This window comes from Indicator indicator, unplaced genomic scaffold (assembly GCF_027791375.1).
Source record: "Indicator indicator isolate 239-I01 unplaced genomic scaffold, UM_Iind_1.1 iindUn_scaffold_311, whole genome shotgun sequence".
Classification (NCBI taxonomy): domain Eukaryota; kingdom Metazoa; phylum Chordata; class Aves; order Piciformes; family Indicatoridae; genus Indicator; species Indicator indicator.
Window position 1 is genome coordinate 2,784 of NW_026539354.1, and position 19,717 is coordinate 22,500.

The following is a 19,717-nucleotide window of genomic DNA, read 5'->3' on the forward strand; positions in this document are numbered from 1 at the left end:
CAATCAGGGCTTTACAGGAATGATTCTTTCCCTCCCCCTCCCCCCAGATGCTGTCTTTAAAGCCACTTCAGACACTGAAGTGTGAAGCATCTTCTGCCTGGCCTGGCTTGATGAGATCAGGCAGGTAGGAGCTATGAGAACATCCCAAAAGATGCACAGGAGCTGTTCTGGTTTAAGGCAGCTGCTGAGCTGAGGTTGGGGAGGCTTCACCAAGGCTGTGCAAGACAGCAAGGGGAGAGAAAAAAGGAACCACTAAGAAAGGTAAAGCTCCAAGTGCTAGACCCAAAGCTCCAATAACCAAGTGCAGGACCCTGTTCTTTTGCCACCTGCTGTGTGACCCCAGCCAGCCACAGAGGAAAAGGTTGGCAGGACTTGATTTCAGGTCTGGGAGCAAGAAGACCTTCACCTTATTTAACAAACCCACACTAAACAACAACAACAAACCCTTCCCAGAAACCAGAAAGCATCCCAGTGCCCTCAGGAGAACTGATCCTTGGAGAAATGGCAAATCTCTTGGGCTGCACTTCCCTTCCACCCACCCTTTTTTCCCTACCCCTCCTCTCTCTTATCTCAAGAAGCAGATTCCTCCCTTAGAAGGCATTGCACAGGGGTTTGACCTGCTGGAGAACACCACTCCAGCAGCCCAAATCATCACTCTCTCCAAAATGTAGTTTCTTCAAGGAGCAGTTGTGAGAATCCTGCTAACATCACCCAGCTGAAAATAGAAGATTTAGACAATTTCAAAGCTGGAGCAATGGATAGCAAAGTGCTGGTCACCTGCTGCTCCCTCCAGGCTTTTCATTTCCATGGACATCCACCAGTGGATGCTGCTTCAGTGAATGCAGAGGACTGCTCAGGGTCACTGCAGAGCACTCCTCAGGGTCACTGCAGAGCACTCCTCAGGGTCACTGCAGAGCACTCCTCAGTGTTCTTGGGACAGAGTCGAACTTTAATTTCTCTTTGGTATTCACTGGCTGAGCTCTGAAGTCAGGGTTGGTTTGTGTGAGTGCAAGAAAAAGCTATGGTGGAGCAGGGCCTGAAGAGGCACAGCTACCCCATGAAGATCCTGATCACCAGCTCGATCTCTTTCCTGCACACTGGGCAAGGAGATCTCTTTTTCTTCAGCATCTTCGCACACTTGAAGCAGGCCACAAGGTGAGCAGTCCTGCCATGGACAATGTTCCCATCCCGTGGTCTGTGCTGGCACAAGAAGCAAGGATTGAGTAACTTTTTGATGCTCTCCAAAGATTGTATTTCCTCCTCCTCCTCCTTTTTACGCTGAGGGAAATGCAGCAGGGCCTCCTCCTTGCTCTCACACCCTCGTGCCAAATCCAGCGACTCCAGAGAGCTGGAGGCACCCCCACGGGGTTTAGCTTCTACCACGTACAGCTCCTTGGGTTGGCCAACTGGAGCTGAAATGGTCCTTCTGCAGTCTGGGACATCTATCCCTTCATCCTCCTCCTCCTTTTTCTTTTGCATAGCATCAATGTCAGGGAGAGAAAAGGCATGAGGCAGCCTGGGGCAGTCTGAGTACCAGTCCTTGCGCAGGGCCCAGCAGCGGTAGCAGTACCTCTTGCCTGGAGAGTTGAACTTCTTGCATTTGGTGCACTGCCAGCAGTCCTGGGTGGGGGGGAGAAGACAAAAAGAGGACCACACCTGAGTTGTGGTCTTGCACAGTCCACACAGCAAAAGCAGCAAAGAAGCTATATCAAGAAAAAAAAAAAGCTTTGGTGGCCGATAAGTTATCTGGTGGAGAAGGGACTGCGATGTGCCCTTGTGGCCAAGAAGGACTCTTGGGGTGCATGGAGAGTGTGGCCAGCAGGCTGAGGAAAGTTCTCCTTCCCCTCTACTTTACCCTAATGAGGCCACTTCTGCAGTCTTGTGTCCAGTTCTGGGCTCCCCAGTTCAAGAGAGACAGGGAAATACTGGAGAGAGTCCAAGGGTGACGAAGGGCCTGGAGCAGCTGTGTGAGGAGCAAAGGCTGAGGGCCCTGGGGCTGAGAGCCTGGAGAGGAGCAGCCCCAGAGGGGAGCTGAGCAATGCTCAGCAAGAGCTGAAGGCTGCCCAATAGTTCTATAAATGCAGATCCCTCAAGCATTTACATCTGTCATAGAATCCTGGAATGGATTGGGTGGGAAGGGACCTCCAAAGCTCACCCAGTCCACCCCCTCTGCACTCAGCAGGGACATCCTCCTCTAGAGCAGGTTGCTCAGAGCCCTCTCCAGCCTCACCTTGAGTATCTCCAGGGATGGAGCCTCAACCACCTCCCTGGGCAACCTGTTGCAGTGTTCCAGCAGCCTCCTGGTGCAGAATTTGCTCCTCACATCCAATCTAAATCTTCCACCTGTCCTTTTTCTGTCCCAGCCCTGCAGCCTGCCTGCAGTTGGAGGTTTTGCTGTGAGGCAGCACAAGTGGCTCAGGACATTTTCTGCAGCTGATGGCACCAGCATTTGTTAGCTTTCTTTTTCTAGACATTTCATGCTTGACAAATGAGGATGTCCCTGGCATGGGAGAGCTGAATCATAGCTCTGAGCTTGGGCAGCTCCTGCTGTGTTGGGTAATCAAGCAAGATGCTATTAATTGTGCAGATAGAACAGATGCTAGGTGCTTAGTGAGGCTGGGCAAGACTGATGCCAGGAGCCTCTAAACCCTTGGATTCAGAGTGAGGCACTGAAAATTCAATAACCTGCACAGCTTGAGGACATTGAATCCTTCCAGAGTGCTGAAGGCCAGGAGGGAGGAAGGAGGGACAACGGCTTGAAATGAGAGCAGAGCAGATTGAGATTGGATGTGAGGAACAAGTTCTGCACCAGGAGGCTGCTGGAACACTGCAACAGGTTGCCCAGGGAGGTAGTTGAGGCTCCATCCCTGGAGATACTCAAGGTGAGGTTGGACAGGGCTCTGAGCATCCTGCTCTAGTGGAAGATGTCCCTGTTGAGTGCAGGGGGCTTGGATTGGATGATCTTTGGAGGTCCCTTCCAAACCAAACCACTCCAGCATTCTCTGATGCTCCTCATTTCTACACTCTTCATCCCTTTTGTGCCTGGGCAGTGTCAGCAAGGGCAGCCACTGGGGTTCATTTCACTCAGGACTGAACTTCTCCCTTCACACAGCTAGGAAGGGAATGAAGGTTAGGTCCTCAGTTTCCAGCATGGGCAGCCTAATGCTATGTGAGGTTAGCACTAATAATAGCCATGCATGTCTTAATAAGGTTAATTACACATTGTCCTCTGAAAGGAAATTTGGAGTCTAGTCCTTGGCAGGGATTCAGAAATCTAAAGCAGGCCCTTTGTGGTCCCTGAAGGGAGGTGCCCACACTCAAAAAAAAAAAAAAAAAAAAAAAGACCTTTTTAGCAGGAATTTCTGTGCCAAGATCAAGGTTCCTCTGCATGCTGGGTGCCCAGGACAGCCCTGAAGCTCTCACTGCTTTGGAAGTGAGGAGAGAATCCACTCAGAGCCTGTGGGGAGGGCTCCAGAGCTGGCACTGCAGGCGAGGTCTCAGCAAAGCAGAGAGGCAGAGCCACCTCTCTCCACCTGCTGTCCACATCTGAATTCTCTCTCTGCCACCAGAAGTGGCTGCAATCATTAAGTTCCAGGACTTCTCTGTGGCTGGGAGAGGCACCTGGGTGTCTTTGGGCTGGGTGGGTCAGAGCATTGGTGGGCTCAGGTCCTACCTCAGAAGCAGCTTCTGTGTCTGTGTCATCACTCAGGCACTGAGAATCCTCAATGTCATGCAAACATTCTTCCTCAGGCACCTGGAGAGAGGGGAAGTGTTAGAGGGGCAGAAGAATCTTGATTGATGCTGTGCCTGGCACTGTACACCCAAAATAAGCTGCCTGGATAACTCCCCCATGGTCAGGAAGTCATCCCTGGAAGGCAATGCAAAGCCACTTTGTGTCCTGTGTTCCAGGATGGTGGCAACTGCTGCTGGGCTGCTTTCAGGTTTCCTCTGCCTGTGGTCACAGCTCAGAGCCCTCTCTGCTGCACACAGGAACCACACAAACACACAGCCAGATCTCAGTGGTGCTGCTCACTTCCAGGGAAGAAATCCTGACCTCCAATCTTCTGGACACAGAGTTGATTCATTCCCCCATGCCCAATCTCACTGCCACCCCAGCTGGCAGACTGCATTCAGAGTCTTACACTGACCTCTACCACAATGGAAACTGAGGATTTTCCCTCTACAAGGCATAAATTCATTCACAGACTCACAGAATGGCTTGAGTTGGAAGGGATCTTGAAGATCATCCAATTCCAACCCCCTGCCATGGGCACCTCCCACCAGCCCAGGTTGCTCAAGGCCTGATCCAACCTGGCCTTGAACACCTCCAGGGAAGGAACATCCACAACTTCCCTCTTCCACTCTCTCTCTTCCTCATCTCCAGTCTCAATCTGCCCTCCTCAAGTCTTGCAGATAGTGGCTGGAAAAACAGCAAAGCTGCTGCTAGAGTTTTAGTTGCTTTGTAACCACTTTTGTGCCATTTCACCCCAAAGCCAGCAGCCTGACTCCACAGCAAAGCTCTCACCCCCTGCACAGAATGCTGAGAGCCTTTTCACAGCCCAGATGAGACTCTTGATGTGGGTACAGCTCCTCCAGGAGCTCAACCTCAGGCAGGCCCAGCCTGTGGGACACAGTCACACTCTGGCTGCTTGAGTAGCTACCTTTTTGTCACCTTCTTTCACTTCCTCACAGCCAACAGCTTCCACCTTGACTGCAGCACTGCTCTGCTCTGCTGGGCACTCGTTGAGGAACCACAAGTCATCAGTAGTATCTGAAACAATGGCAGTGTCTATGTCCTGTGGGAAAAGAGAAGGGAGAGACCACTCAGAGCCCAAGGGCAGCAGCAGGACTTCCAGCAGCACAGCCATCCCCCCTCCCCTCCTCCTAAGGGCCTTCCCCAGCCCCGGGCAGCCTCTCCATCACCCCTGGGAGAGGAAAGGGGAAGCTCCCACAAGGTCTTGTTCCCCCTGCTCGCTGGTCACCACTTGGTAACAGCTTCCACCCCAGAAAAGGGACAACTCCTGAACCACAACCAGTGCTCTGGAGAGCAGCAGGACCTCCAAGGGCTGAACACAGCCTTTAGAGAGCACCAGGTTTGGCTAAGAAAACCAAAGGTAACCAACCACCTGGAACACACACAAGGGAAGAGGCTGAAAATCCTGGAGTGGGAAGGGGAAAGAAAGAAAGAGAAAGAGGGAGGGAGAGAGAGGGAGAGAGAGGGAGAGAGAGGGAGAGAGAGGGAGAGAGAGGGAGAGAGAGGGAGAGAGAGAGAGAGAGGGAGAGAGAGGGAGAGAGAGGGAGAGAGAGGGAGAGAGAGGGAGAGAGAGGGAGAGAGAGGGAGAGAGAGGGAGAGAGAGGGAGAGAGAGGGAGAGAGAGGGAGAGAGAGGGAGAGAGAGGGAGAGAGAGGGAGAGAGAGGGAGAGAGAGGGAGAGAGAGGGAGAGAGAGGGAGAGAGAGGGAGAGAGAGGGAGAGAGAGGGAGAGAGAGGGAGAGAGAGGGAGAGAGAGGGAGAGAGAGGGAGAGAGAGGGAGAGAGAGGGAGAGAGAGGGAGAGAGAGGGAGAGAGAGGGAGAAAGATTAATTTTATTTACTTGGAAGGCAAAAGAGGAGAGGAAGAGAGCACAAGCCACCTGTGTCAAGCCTCCACACACCTGGTTAGTCTGAATGTCTGTTGATCCATTACTTCTGGACTTGTAATTGCTTCTGAGGTTGCCTAAAAACCACCAGGGCAGGCCTGCTACATCCCACTCCTCAAACACCAGGTCCAGTTTAGGCTTCTTGCTTTTAGAGAGGTCTTTGTCTGTAAGACCCAAGCAGAGTCTAAGTCATGCCACAGCTACAGCTTTGGAGAGACCAGCAGAGGAAAACCTGCCCCCAGCTGGCTTTAGGAACCTTTCCTGCTCTTCTTACAGCCATTTGCTGGGAAGAGCTTTGGGGGCTGAGGCTGTTGGGGTGGTAGAAGTGTAGGGATGGCAGAGCTGTACTCCTGTGTCCAGCCCTAATCCCAGTAGGAAGCAGGAAGGTCAGAATCCATCCTCCACCACCCCATGCTGCAGCCTCCTTTTCCCCCTGTGTTCAGTCTATGATCTTAAACTCTGAATTTCAAGGCAACCTTGGCTGCCTCTCTTCAGTGCCAAGAATCTCAAAGGCACACCCAAGGACTGTTCCCACCTCTTTTGTGGGAGCAGCCAGGAAATCATCTTCCCCATTCTCATTTGATCTGGAAATACCTCCCCCTCCCCCCCCCCCCAGTTGCAAAGGAGATTTGCTTTAACAAATGAGATGCCTTGTGGTGAGAATACAAAGCAGAAACCCAGGGAAAGCTGCTCCTGGAACATCAGAAACCCAAATGAGGGAAGCAGGAAGCAATCCCCCAGGCATTAAACCAAAGGAAATGTCTACATGTGAAGGAGCTGGCTAGATCAGAAAAAAAGGCAAAAAAAAAAAAAAAAAACAAAAAACCAAAACCCAGAACCAAACAAAAACTGTCCCTTGTGGATCAGTTCCCCCACTTGGTTTGCAGGTAGTGACCACCCAGGCTGTGCTCTGTGGAATCAAGGAAGGCTCTCTTGGGGAGATTAAATAAGATGCAGATCTGATTTCAGCATTTAAAAATCCCCCTTCAGCAAACGTTTCATGGCATTGTGACAAATGTGCTTTGGGGGGCTTCAGCTGCTGCCATTTTTCTTTCCAAGTGGTTGTTTATTTATGAGCCCAAACAGAAAACAAGTCCATCAAGAGCCCCCTTTGAACACCTGCAGTTCTCTCAAGCTTTAGCACACAAAAACCCAAGACTGATTCTGAAAGATTCTGCTCCACAGCAGGTTTTTATCACCCTCTCAGCAGCCCCCTGAAGCATCAGGAGTGTGGGCAGCAGGGCAGGAGAGGGGATTCTGCCTCTTTGCTCTGCTCTGCTGAGACCTCATCTCCAATCTTGCCTCCAGTCCTGGTGTCCCCAGCAGGAGGACACAGAGCTGTGGAGTGAGGCCAGAGGAGGCCACAAAGGTGATCCAAGGGCTGGAGCAGCTCTGCTGTGAGGACAGGCTGAGGGGGCTGGGGGTCTCCAGCCTGGAGAAGACTCCAAGGGGACCTCAGAGCTGCCTTCCAATAGCTGAAGGGATCCTGCAGGAAGGCTGCAGAGAGATTTCTCCTGAGGGTGTCGAGAGACAGGCCAAGGGGGAATGGTTTGAAGCTGAGGCAGAGCAGGGTTAGAGTGGAGCTGAGGAAGTTCTTCAGCAGGAGGGTGGTGAGACTCTGGCACAGGTTGCCCAGGGAGGCTGTGGCTGCCTCCTGCCTGGGGGTGTTCAAGGCCAGGCTGGATGAAGCCTTGAGCAGCTGAGTCTGGCTGAGAGGTGTCCCTGCCCGTGGTGGGGAGCTTGGAGGAGATATCTCTGAGGTCCCTTCCAACCTCAGCCACTCTGGGATTCTGTCACTTTGCTGATGCAGAACTCAACCTGCCACAGTGAAGGGGCAGAGCACACTGTGTGACACAGGAGAGCTGGCACTCACCTTCACAATGCTCACATTTTTGCTCTGAGGTAGACAAAGCAGCAGCAGTGCTCTCACCCTCCATGATCCCAGCCACAGAACCTCCTTCTTGCTGGCTAAACTGCATGGAGGAAGGAAAAACCAAATGTTAGTCCAGCAGAGCTTACAGGGACAAGGGGATGTAGCACTTCCAGTCCCAGCCACCAGCTGCAGTCCAAGACCAAGAAGTTATGAAGAGAAACAAAAAGGTTCTGAGCCAAACCTACAGACTATTAACCCTTTCAGGACTCTAATGCATCTGGAATCAGCACAAACAGTACGCCTGCAACCCAGGAAAAATCTTCAGGTTGGCAGAAGTCCAAAAAAAGTTCCCATTTTTGCTGTGATTTCATTGACTCTTTGACCCCCAGACACCTCCCAGCTCAGGCAACCTTAACCCCAAAGTTTGAAGGTGCAAAGATTTTTCCTAGGTTTCAGGCTCTACCTGCAAGCTTCTGAACACAAAATCCTGCTAAAAAGACAAAAAAAACCTGCTTCAGGATGTGGCAATTCCTACTCAAAGAGAAAGGTTGGGAGAAGGAGAGGAGGGAAAGGCAGGAAAAGACATCCAAGAGCAGGCTGGAGGAAGTGAGGACCAGAAGTGCTACACCCCAGAGAAACGCGCTCAGAGACTGGCACTCTGGTAGGAGGAGAACAGAGAAGGGTCACTCTGTCCCTGCCCTGTGGACTCCCAAGAACTTTTCAGGAAGGTGAGGACCTGGCAGCCAAGCAGCACAAAAAAAGTTCTGGCAGTCCACCATGCACAGGTACAGAGAAGGGGCAACTCTGTACAAGAAAAGAAACCACCGGGCAGTGGGTTTACCTTCAGCTGGTCTCGGCTTGGCCTATCGACGCTCTGCTCCTGTGGGAGAGTCTCTGCAGCATCTAGATGGCAGGTAAAAGAAGAGAAAAAACCTTCCTTCTCACAACACAGAGGGGTCTTCAGCAAGCAACCAACCAGCCAGGCTTGGCAGACCTCTAAGGAGCCCCTAGCTGGATGCAGACTCCCCCCACGGAAAAAGCGATGGGGAAGAGTTAATGGTGGGGAGATTCCCAGAGGAATCCAGAAGAAGATCTGGCACTGTCCAGCCTGCTGTGGTGGGAGGTGGCCCTGGCAATGCCAGGGGGGGTGGAACTGGATGATCTTCAAGATCCCTTCCAACCCAAACCATTGTGTGGATCTGGCTGGGATCATCTCCCAGGCAGTGGATCCCCCTGCCTCGGTCGGTGTGAGGGCTCAGCTGGGCAGGCTGCTGAGCCAGCTCATGGCAGCCACACCAGCACCTAGCAAGGTTGGCCCAGATGATCCTTGGGGTCCTTTCCAACCTGGCATTGTGTGGAACCCTTGAAGAGAAGCAGGGCCCCTTCATGGCCATTCCCTAGAGAGGCATCACTCTGCCATTCCCTGGATGTATGGAGCCAACAGCTTATGGACAGAGGAGTCTCTGCCTCCTTGGAGATGAAGCTTGATGAAACCTCCCAGCATGGAAGAAACTTCTTCACAAGGAGCAAAAGTGCTCTTTTTTTTTTTTTTTTTTTTTTTTTTTTTTTTTTTTTTTTTTTTTTTTTTTTTATTTTTTTTTTTTTTTTTTTATTTTTTTCTTTTTTTTTTCGTTTTTTTTTTCCCCTAGAGGGCTGGAGGCCTGACCCTCCTGGTCCCTGCCATCACACAATCCTACCCCACCGCCCGGGGGGAGCAGCTCCGCAGGCCCTTACACAAAGAATCTTCTGTGCACTGAGGCAGGAACCCCAGCCAGGCAGCTTCTAGCAGCAAGCGCCTGGGGATGCTCCTTGGAAAGCTTGATCAGATTCAACCTTCAGCTGAAAGAAGGGGAGCAGAGTGGGGAGGGTTGGTGAGGCAAACTGGCACAGGCTAGGGGCCCAGGGAGTCAGTGTGGCTCTGCCCCCCTTTAGGGCCTTGGTTTTTGGCTTGCTCCCCCCTCCCTAGAGTTTTGGAAAGAGAGGGCCCTGCCTGATGTGAGGCCCTAGGGCAAGCTGGGGCTGGTGGGAGTGACCCTCCCTCCTGGGCCCAGGGCAGGGTGAAAGTGAACAGGATTAGCATAGACAGGTCTTCCCCCTTCTTCCCAACCCCACCCATTCTGGGCTCCAAAAACCCAAAACCCCTGAGGACAACACCTCTGCTCTGTCTTACAGAAGAAACAGCAAACCCGTCCTCCCTTTTCCTGAAGGATAAGGGCAAGGAAAGAAACAGAGGACTCCTCTCTCTTCTTTGTGTTTTTTTTTCTGGTACCTTTAGATTTGTGCTTAGCTCTGGCCCAAAAGCAAAGGGAAATTTCTTGCCACTGCCCCAGGGCAGCAAAGCAGCTTCTGGGCAGCTTGTGGTAACATTATCCCTCTCCCAGATCAGAATCCCTGCCTTCCCAACCAGCTGAACCCAGGAGGAATTATGCTTGTTGGCCCCCCCAAGCCAATAGCTCATTAGAAAGGGCAGCCCCAAGACCAAAACAAACCCAAGTGCAAACCCTAGCCAGTTCAAGAGAACCTTCTGCACATGCACCGGAGGGAGCTCTGCAGCAACCTCCCCGGGGCAGCTTCCAGAGAAGCCTTCCCAAAGAGCAGTGAGGCTGCTAGGGAACAGAAATTCGGCAAAGGTGCTGCCTTGCCCTATGCAACTGCTCCGTCCTGCTCTTGAACCTCCTCCTGTCGCTTTTCCTCTTGCCTGCTACTCTCCCCCGCTTGTTGCAATACCATCCCGCAGCAAGAAAAATCCGCCGCACAGAAGAAATCATTTCCCCTGCTGAAAACGAACCCACCCCCAGAAGGCAGTCCATACTCCACACTCCTGATTACCCCAGCGATCCTTTCCCCTCAACCCGCCCCACAACGATCAAAAAGGTGGCACGCAATACCCCAGCTGCTCCAAAAAAAACTACAAACTACCTGCTGCTACCCAGGCGGAAAAGTGAACCACCCCCTTCAACCAAGTACCAACTCCTCGCCTTTCACTTGCCCGACTTGTCGATCTTTTTGGCCAGCCGAAAGTGGAAACCACTCACTCCATCTCTCCCGAAACTACATCCTGCCCACACTCACTTATGGGCCCAAGAAAATGTATAAAATGGCCCCAAAAAACCAAAAAAGTTAAAAAAACTGTGGACAAAAAAATAAATGACTGTGGCCCACCACCAACCAGCACAAGCACAATGCCAATCAACAGCATATGCCACAGCGGCACTCTAAACCAAAATTCCTACTCTACAGGGCTTTCTAAAATCTAATACCTCTACCATCTATGCCACCAAAGCACCAATGGCCAACAAGCCGACATGCCAACACAACACCCACACACTAAGCCCACATAACAAGACCCGTAGCCACAGGCCACAAGGATTGCCTGCCACAGCCCCCCTGTAGATTGTGGCCAAGCGACCTTTGCCCAGGATTTTTGCCGCCAGGGCTCTTCTATAAAATAAACCAATTCTACAACCTACCACTACACCCCTACCCCCATGTTCTGTGCCTTTTCATTTTTCTTTCACATTTTCCATCTCATTTTCATTTCTCATATCACTTTTCAAATTCTTCTTTCAATTCCTTTTCAAGGCTGTGGTGGTGCCATTTCACCTAATTTCCATTTCACATTTCACCAGCTTTTCTTTCTTCACACATTTCATTTTTCATCCTTTCAACTTTTCACGGCCACTTTATATTGTTTCATTCATTCTTCTCCACCACATTTTTCTCCCATTACTATTTTCACGTTCATCTTTCCTCACTTTTTTCACCCCGTTACTATTCACTCACCCAGCTTTTCATCAACTTCACTTTCTCACATTTTTTTTTCCTTTCTCACTGTGCCTTTCTTTCTTTCAATTGTTCTTCACATTCACCACCACCCCAGCCTTTGTTTCCTTATCACTCCTTCTCCTTTCCATCACACAAAAATTCACAACCCCCAGCCCCCATTCCTCCTTTCCAAGCACTTCTTTCCTCCTTTCTTCCTTTCAACTCGCCTTCCTTCTTTCAACCACACACAAAAAAGTTCCAACAGTCCACATCCTTCACCACATCAAGCATCAAACACATACAATCACAGAAACCTTTCAAACATCATTCATCACAAAATTTTCATTCCTTTCTTCCTTTCCACTTTTCCACTCAATCAGTCACACCAGCCTTTTTTTTATCCTTATCCACCCCCCCCTTACCGCTCCTGCACCCAGGCATTTATTTACTTAACACCATACTTTAACACCCTGAAGGGAAAAGAGAGAGGAAGGCCATACAGACTCATGTTTCGCAGCACTGCAAAAAAGGTGCTAGGCAGCAGGGTGAGAGGGAGGAATTAATTTATAAAATAATTAAATTAACCAAATAAAAAAATTTAAAACACCATTCTAAATTCCCTAATGTATTTGTCAAAATTCTACCTAATCAAAGACCAAACACTTTGACTGCCCAAAAAGTGCAAAAATATTACGAACACGGCCAAAGATATACAAACAAAAATTATGAAATATAATTCGCGAATTACTATCGAAAATAATTACTAAGCCTCTCCACCGACTCGCTCCCTCTCCCGCCCTCCCCACACACTCCTCTCACTCGTCACACTCTCCCTTCTCAATCAACAATCTCACACGACCAGACACCCTCAAACACTCTTCGTTCACACTCCACCACTGAGATATACCATATCCTCACCTCTTCGTTCTCATCCTAAGAATTAGAATTAAACAGCCTCTCACCTCACACCACACCAGCGCATTCCACCTCACAAGCCAGTCCAACACAGCCCTGTTGGAGAAAAAAAAAAGAAAAAAAAAAAAAAAAACAACAAAAAAACAAAAAAAAAAAAAAAAAAAAAAAAAAAAAAAAAAAAAACAAAAAAAAAAAAAACAACAAAAAAACAAAAAAAAAAAAAAAAAAAAAAAACACAAAAAAAAAAAAAAAAAAAAACAAAAAAAAAAAAAAAAAAAAAAAAAAAAAAAAAAAAACAAAACAAAAAAAAAAAAAACAAAAAAAAACAAAAACCAACAAAAAAACAACACCAAACAAACAAAAAAAAAAAAAAAAAAAAAACAAACAAAAAAACCAAAAAAAAAAAAAAAACAAAAAAAAAAAAAAAAAAAAAAAAACAAAAAAAAAAAAAACAAAAAAAACAACCAAACAAAAAACTTTCTTTTTTTTTTTTTCTTTTCCCATCTTGGAAGGTTTTTCTTTTCTTTTTTTTTTTTTTCCTTTCCCTTTCCTTTCCCTTTGGGAAGGCCCACCAACCCAGACACCACACGACTAATTTCCACCAAATGTCCATTCTTCAAAAGAGGAGGATGTTTTCTCTATCTTCTCTCTTTTCCTATCTTCTTCCTATCCTTTCTTCTTCTAACCCCTTGTTCACTTAGGTTCCTACTCCTTCATTCCCTCCCTCTTTTCTTCTCTCCTTCTTCTTTCCTCAAGGTCCTTGCAAAGGACAACGTTGAGGTCTGTCATCTTCTTTCTTTTCTTTTTCTTTCTATTTTTTCTTTCTTTCTCTTTCTTCTTCTTTTTTCTTTCTTTTTCTTCTTTTCTTTTTCCTTCTTTTTCTTTCTTTTCTCTCTTCTTTTCTTCTTCTTCTTTTTCTTTTTCTCTTTTTCTTTCTTTTCTTCTTTTTTCTTTTCTTTTCTCTTCTTTTTCTTTCTTTTTCTTTCTTTATCCTTTCTTTTTCTTCTTCTTCTCTTTTCTTCTTTCTTTTCTCTTCTTCCTAGGTGAGGTTCTGTCCCTTTCTATCTTCCCCTACCATGTCTGCAGTCTTCAACATCACCAGTCCCCTTTATCGCACACTATGGCCTGACCCTCCACATCTCTCCTCTCACCCTCTACTGTCATCTCTTCTCACTCATTCACTGGAGATGGCACAGGCACAAGGGTGGAGGGCCAAAAGTGTAGGGAACAACAACATAGACCCAATCAGCAACAAATCAAAAGAGACCCCTTCACAATACCAATACAGATAAACAAAACACAATACACCAAAAAACATAACAAAGAAAATACAAACAAAAAACCACAAACATCAGGATACAGAGGCTCTTATATCCATTTTCTGGAAAGAGCTCCAGAGGCTTGATTAGGGGCAGATGTTGCTGCAAGTCACAGCGCCTCACTTAAACTCATACTTTTTTTACTTACTCATTTTTATTTATAATTTTTACATTACTACTTTATTTATTTTTTTTTATTTCTACTTTTTAAAATCATTTTTTTTTATTTTATATTACCTCTTCTCCAACCTCCAAAGTGAATAGCTTTTTTAAGAGAAGTGTCCCTGAGTACTCCCTGCCTGCCCTAATGCCTGTGCGGATTCAAAGCAAACCGGTACACCCCCACTGCGCTTTGGATAATGAATAACACAAACAAAAAACACACACAACCACAGGGTAGTGCAAGAGCCAGAAACTGCCCCTGGCCCCAATTACGAAACAGCAGGAGGGGGGACTTTGAACTGTTGGGAGACCCCTCTCCTCTTTCCTCCAAGTCCACCACCCCTAGGACCTCCTCACCCCTCTCTTCAAAAATCAAAAGCACCATAAAACCCTCTCTTCTTCTAGGCCCTCTCTTTCTCCTCCTACCTCTTTATTTCCGTAACCTCCTCTATGCGTACCACCTCCTACCTCTCTTCTCCTCCCTCCACTCCCTTCAAAAGAGCCCATCATAGGCTCTGAAGTCCTGCACCTAGGTCAGGGCAATCCTAGATGCCAATCCAGGCTGAGGGGTGGTGAGGTTGAGAGCAGCCCTGCAGAAGACTTGGGGGTGCTGGTGGGGGAGAGGCTGGACAGGAGCCAGCAATGGCCACTGGCAGCACAGAAGGCCAAGGGCAGCCTGGGCTGCATCCAAAGCAGTGTGGCCAGAGCTGGAGAGAGAGGATCCTGCCCCTCTGCTCTGCTCTGGGGAGACCTCACCTGCAGGGCTGGGGCCAGCTGTGGGGCCCTCAATACAGGAAAGGAGCTGGACCTGATGGACACAGTCCAGAGGAAGCCATGAAAATGCTCAGGGTGCTGGAGAACCTCTGCTACCAGGACAGGCTGAGGGAGCTGGGGGTGTTCAGCCTACAGAAGAGAAGGCTCCAGGGGGACCTTAGAGCAGCTTCCAGTACCTGCAGGAGCTACAAGAAGGCTGCAGAGGGACTGCTCCCAAAGGCCTGCAGGGCCAGGACCAGGGCAATGGTTTGAAATGAGAGCAGAGCAGATTGAGATTGGATGTGAGGAACAAGTTCTGCACCAAGAGGCTGCTGGAACACTGCAGCAGGTTGCCCAGGGAGGTGGTTGAGGCTCAATCCCTGGAGATACTCAAGGTGAGGCTGGACAAAGTTCTGAGCAACCTGATCCAGTGGAGGATGTCCCTGCTGAGTGCAGGGGGTTGGACTGGATGAGCTTTGGAGGTCCCTTCCAAGCCAAACCACTCCAGGATCCCTATGGATCTGTTCAAGGTCTGGTCTGCCAAGCTTGGTTTGTTTCCCAGGCACACTCACACACAAGCAGCCACGTGGCAGGACTCAGAGATCACCTCCTGACAGGAGCAGCAAATCCTTGGGCAGCTTTCAAGAGTTACACCACAGGGAGGTTGCAGTAGATGATCTCTAAGGTCCTTTTCCAACCTAAGCCATTCCAGGATTCCCTGAGTGGCCCAGCCACACACACAGCCACAGCCACACACCACAGCCAAGGGCACAGGGCAGCAGAGGAGAGGGTGCCTGGCTGGGATCCTTTGCTCTCCATGTCCAGTGCCATAGGGAAGAGGCCAGGGAATCACCAGGGAACAGCACTCACACAGTTACTCTGCAGGCAACATCTTCAGAGCAGAGTCCACTTAGGTAAAGAAAGGAGAGGGACCTCAGAGGCACCAAAACATGGCTCAAAGCAGAGGACAACACTTCAGGGCTGTGCCTTCTCAGTTTCTACCTTTGCAGAAGCTCTTAGGTGGGTGTGCAAAAGGAGACTGAGCCTCTGTGGCCTGCACCACAGTTTTAGGTTGGAGATGAGGAACAATTTCCTTGTGGCAAGAGTGGTCAGGGATTGGGAGAGGCTGCCCAGGGAGGTGGTGGAGTCCCCATCCCTGGAGGGGTCCAAGAAGCTGTGGCCATGGCACCTGGGGCCAGGGTTTGATGGCCATGGTGGGGTTGGGCTGATGCTGGAGCTGATGATCTGAGAGGCCTTCTCCAACCTCAGTGACTCTATGAACTAAGTCCAGAGATCCCAGCTCAGGAATCCAGAGCTCTCCTGGTGCAGCTCCCCCAGGGTTTCCTTGCAGCTCCACCAGAAGAGGATTTTTTTTTATCAGGTGAAGCTCCTCTGCTGTCCAAGGGCAAGTGGCTGAAGGAAGCCAGGAGCTGAGGTTGGTTTAAGAATAAATTTTAATTTATGACTGAAGGCCTCCCAGTGGAGATTGATTTGATTTGATTTCTCTTATGAGCTGGACAGTGACCTTTAAAGGTTCAAGTGTTTGATTAAGCTCCAGACCTCTATGGGTTTGCAGCACTTTTGTACTTGGTCTGAGGACTATGGAAGTATAAAGTCAGAGTGAGAAGTCACAGCCTGGCATGAAAGTCTCTGGAGGGAACTTAAGAGCTTCCTCCCAGTACCTGAAGGGATCCTGCAGGAAGGCTGCAGAGGGACTTGAGGGTGTCTAGAGGCAAGGGCAAGGGGGAATGGGTTGAAGCTGAGGCAGAGCAGGGTTAGAGTGGAGCTGAGGAAGAAGTTCTTCACAGGAAGGTGGTGAGACTCTGGCACAGGCTGCCCAGGGAGGCTGTGGCTGCCTCCTCCTGGTTGGATGAGGCCTTGGGCAGCTGAGTCTAGCTGAGAGGTGTCCCTGCCCACGGCAGGGTGGTTGGAGAGGATTTCTGAGGTGCTTCCAACCTGAGCCATTCCAGGACTCTGTGAAACTGAGAGCTCAGTCATGGTTTGGATGGGGTCCTACAGCCACACAGTAGCTGTGGCAGGCTACTTCAGACAGTCTGTGGCAGGCTGCTCCAGGGCTTGGGTTGCAGGCAGCCACACAACTCAAAACAATGAACTGATTTGAAATCACAGCTCCTGATGGTGGACACACACGGAAGGCAGATGGCTCAAAGAGATCTCAGCAGCAGTTTGGTCCAGCTTCAGAACCATGTCTCTTTTCTCAGGCTCAGTACTTACCCACTTACATCAACACTACATTGAACAGACCTGAATTGCCCACACTGTGCCAAACCTACCTGTCAGGGCAGCAGAAGTCAGGTTCCTTTTCAACATGTCATAGACTGGGCTGTGGGAAAGAAGGCAGCAGGTGAGCACACTCAGAACATCCTGCAGCAGCCTTCTAACCAGGGACTGCACTCAGCTCAGTCACAAAATGGGTTGGGTTGGGTTGGAAGGGACCTTGAAGCTCACCCAGCTCCAACCCCCCTGCCATGGGCAGGGACACCTCCCACCAGGCTGCTCAGGGCCTCATCCAGCCTGGCCTTGGACACTTCCAGGCTTGGAGCCTCCACAGCTTCTCTGGGCAACCAGTTCCAGTGCCTCACCACCCTCATGGGGAAGGATTTCTATTACATGTCTCATCTCCATCCAGCTTCTCCCAGTCTGAAGCCATCACCTCTCATCCTGTCACTCCCTGCCCCTGTCAAAAGTCCCTCCCCAGCTCTCCCTCAGCACTGGAAGGTTGCTCTAAGGTCTCCCTGGAGCCTTCTTTCCAGGCTGAACAGCCCCAACTCTCTCAGCCTGTCTTCAGAACAAAGGAGCTCAACTTAAACTTGGCCAAGGTATCATCAACAAACCACTGAGCAGGGCACTTGGTGCCCAGGGAGGTTTCTGTGCCTCTGAGCAGGGCACTTGGTGCCCAGGGAGGTTTCTGTGCCTCTGAGCAGGGCACTTGGTGCCCAGGGAGGTTTCTGTGCCTCTGAGTAGGGCACTTGGGTGCCCAGGGAGGTTTCTGTGCCTCTGAGCAGGGCACTTGGTGCCCAGGGAGGTTTATTTGCCTCTGAGCAGGGCACTTGGTGCCCAGGGAGGTTTATTTGCCTCTGAGCAGGGCACTTGGTGCCCAGGGAGGTTTTTGTGCCACTGAGCAGGGCACTTGGTGCCCAGGGAGGTTTATTTGCCTCTGAGCAGGGCACTTGGTGCCCAGGGAGGTTTATTTGCCACTCAGCAGGGCACTTGGTGCCCAGGGAGGTTTCTGTGCCTCTGAGCAGGGCACTTGGTGCCCAGGGAGGTTTCTGTGCCTCTGAGCAGGGCACTTGGTGCCCAGGGAGGTTTCTGTGCCACTGAGCAGGGCACTTGGTGCCCAGGGAGGTTTCTGTGCCACTGAGCAGGGCACTTGGTGCCCAGGGAGGTTTCTGTGCCTCTGAGTAGGGCACTTGGTGCCCAGGGAGGTTTCTGTGCCTCTGAGCAGGGCACTTGGTGCCCAGGGAGGTTTTTGTGCCTCTGAGCAGGGCACTTGGTGCCCAGGGAGGTTTATTTGCCACTGAGTAGGGCACTTGGTGCCCAGGGAGGTTTCTGTGCCTCTGAGCAGGGCACTTGGTGCCCAGGGAGGTTTTTGTGCCTCTGAGCAGGGCACTTGGTGCCCAGGGAGGTTTTTGTGCCTCTGAGCAGGGCACTTGGTGCCCAGGGAGGTTTCTGTGCCTCTGAGTAGGGCACTTGGTGCCCAGGGAGGTTTCTGTGCCTCTGAGTAGGGCACTTGGTGCCCAGGGAGGTTTCTGTGCCTCTGAGCAGGGCACTTGGTGCCCAGGGAGGTTTTTGTGCCTCTGAGCAGGGCACTTGGTGCCCAGGGAGGTTTCTGTGCCTCTGAGTAGGGCACTTGGTGCCCAGGGAGGTTTCTGTGCCTCTGAGTAGGGCACTTGGTGCCCAGGGAGGTTTCTGTGCCTCTGAGCAGGGCACTTGGTGCCCAGGGAGGTTTTTGTGCCTCTGAGCAGGGCACTTGGTGCCCAGGGAGGTTTTTGTGCCTCTGAGCAGGGCACTTGGTGCCCAGGGAGGTTTTTGTGCCTCTGAGCAGGGCACTTGGTGCCCAGGGAGGTTTCTGTGCCTCTGAGCAGGGCACTTGGTGCCCAGGGAGGTTTATTTGCAGGGTGACCCCAAAAAGTCTCCTGTCTCAGGACCCTCTGCAACAGAACCCACATCAGAGGTGACTTTGGCCTACCTTGGATCTTTGACAGAGAAGCTCTCCAGGCCCAGCAGCTCTCCCAGCTGATCTCCTCCACAGTGCACCATGTGCTGCTGCCTCTTGTCATACAGCTGCCTCACCATGATGTACTGGCCCAGGAAATGCATCACCTGTGCAGACAGCAAACCATCAGCCACCTCTGCACAGGCACCCTGGGCACTGCCTTCCCTCCTTGCCTCCTGCTGCCCTGTGCAGAGGGAGGGAGGGAGGCAGCAGCTGGCCCTGACCCACCCCTGCAGCCTGGGGGGTGTCTGCCAGCCAAGGCAGAATTGTGGCTGCAAGGTTTGGAGTTATTAACCCTTGGCAAGAAGGAAAACTGAGCTGAAGTTGGGAGTCCTCACCTGGAGTGCTCTGGAGCCCTCAGCACAGGGAGGACATGGACCTGATGGAGCAGGGACCCCTCCCACCAGCCCAGGCTGCTCAGGGCCTCATCCAGCCTGCCCCTGAACACCTCCAGGGAGGGGGCAGCCAAAACCTCCCTCTTCCAGTGTCTCCCTACCCTCAGTGGCAAAAATGCCTTCCTAATCTCCAGTCTCAATCTGCTCTCCTCAAGCTTCAATCCATTGCCTCTCATCCTATCCCAGCAGACAGTCTGCAAGGTGCAGAACCAAGAGCATCAGCTCCACAGCTCTGAAAGCTCAGGGGACACTGCCAGCTCCAGTCAGCAATCCAGAGTGCAAGAGGAGGAGGCAAAGTGCATTAAGCACCATCTCAAGCAGGTTCCACCTCCCACTGCTCCCCAGAGGGAGTCCCCTGAAGGTCAGGATCACCAAAATGTTGCTAACAGTACTCCACCCACCATGGAAAACCCTGAGCTGACCAAGTGAAGATGTTGATCCCTACATGGAGCCAGCATTTGGCACTGGGCATTGAGGGGCTGGAGCAGGTCCAGAGAAGGGTAATGAAGGTGGTGAAGAGTCTGGAGAGCAGGGCTGGTGAGGAGCAGCTGAGGGAGCTGGGGGTGTTCAGCCTGGAGGAAAGGAGGCTGAGGGAGACCTCATTGCTCTCTGCAGCTCCTTGAAAGGAGGCTGGAGCCAGGTGGGGTTAGGATCTTCTATCAA

At 50.7% G+C, this 19,717-nt stretch overlaps 1 protein-coding gene across 1 annotated transcript in view; it reads right to left on the reverse strand.

The window, feature by feature from the left end:
* Positions 1-1,041: 1,041 nt before the first annotated feature.
* MDM4 (MDM4 regulator of p53) overlaps positions 1,042-19,717 on the reverse strand; it is a gene marked incomplete at its 5' end in the record, with an annotated part of 19,220 nt that continues 544 nt past the window's right edge. Inside the window, 8 exons of the mRNA XM_054399041.1 lie at positions 1,042-1,620; positions 3,674-3,754; positions 4,662-4,796; positions 5,651-5,799; positions 7,509-7,608; positions 8,350-8,411; positions 16,717-16,766; positions 18,633-18,766. Coding sequence (XP_054255016.1) covers positions 1,051-1,620; positions 3,674-3,754; positions 4,662-4,796; positions 5,651-5,799; positions 7,509-7,608; positions 8,350-8,411; positions 16,717-16,766; positions 18,633-18,766 — 1,281 coding nt within the window. The remainder of the gene's footprint in view (positions 1,621-3,673; positions 3,755-4,661; positions 4,797-5,650; positions 5,800-7,508; positions 7,609-8,349; positions 8,412-16,716; positions 16,767-18,632; positions 18,767-19,717) is intronic.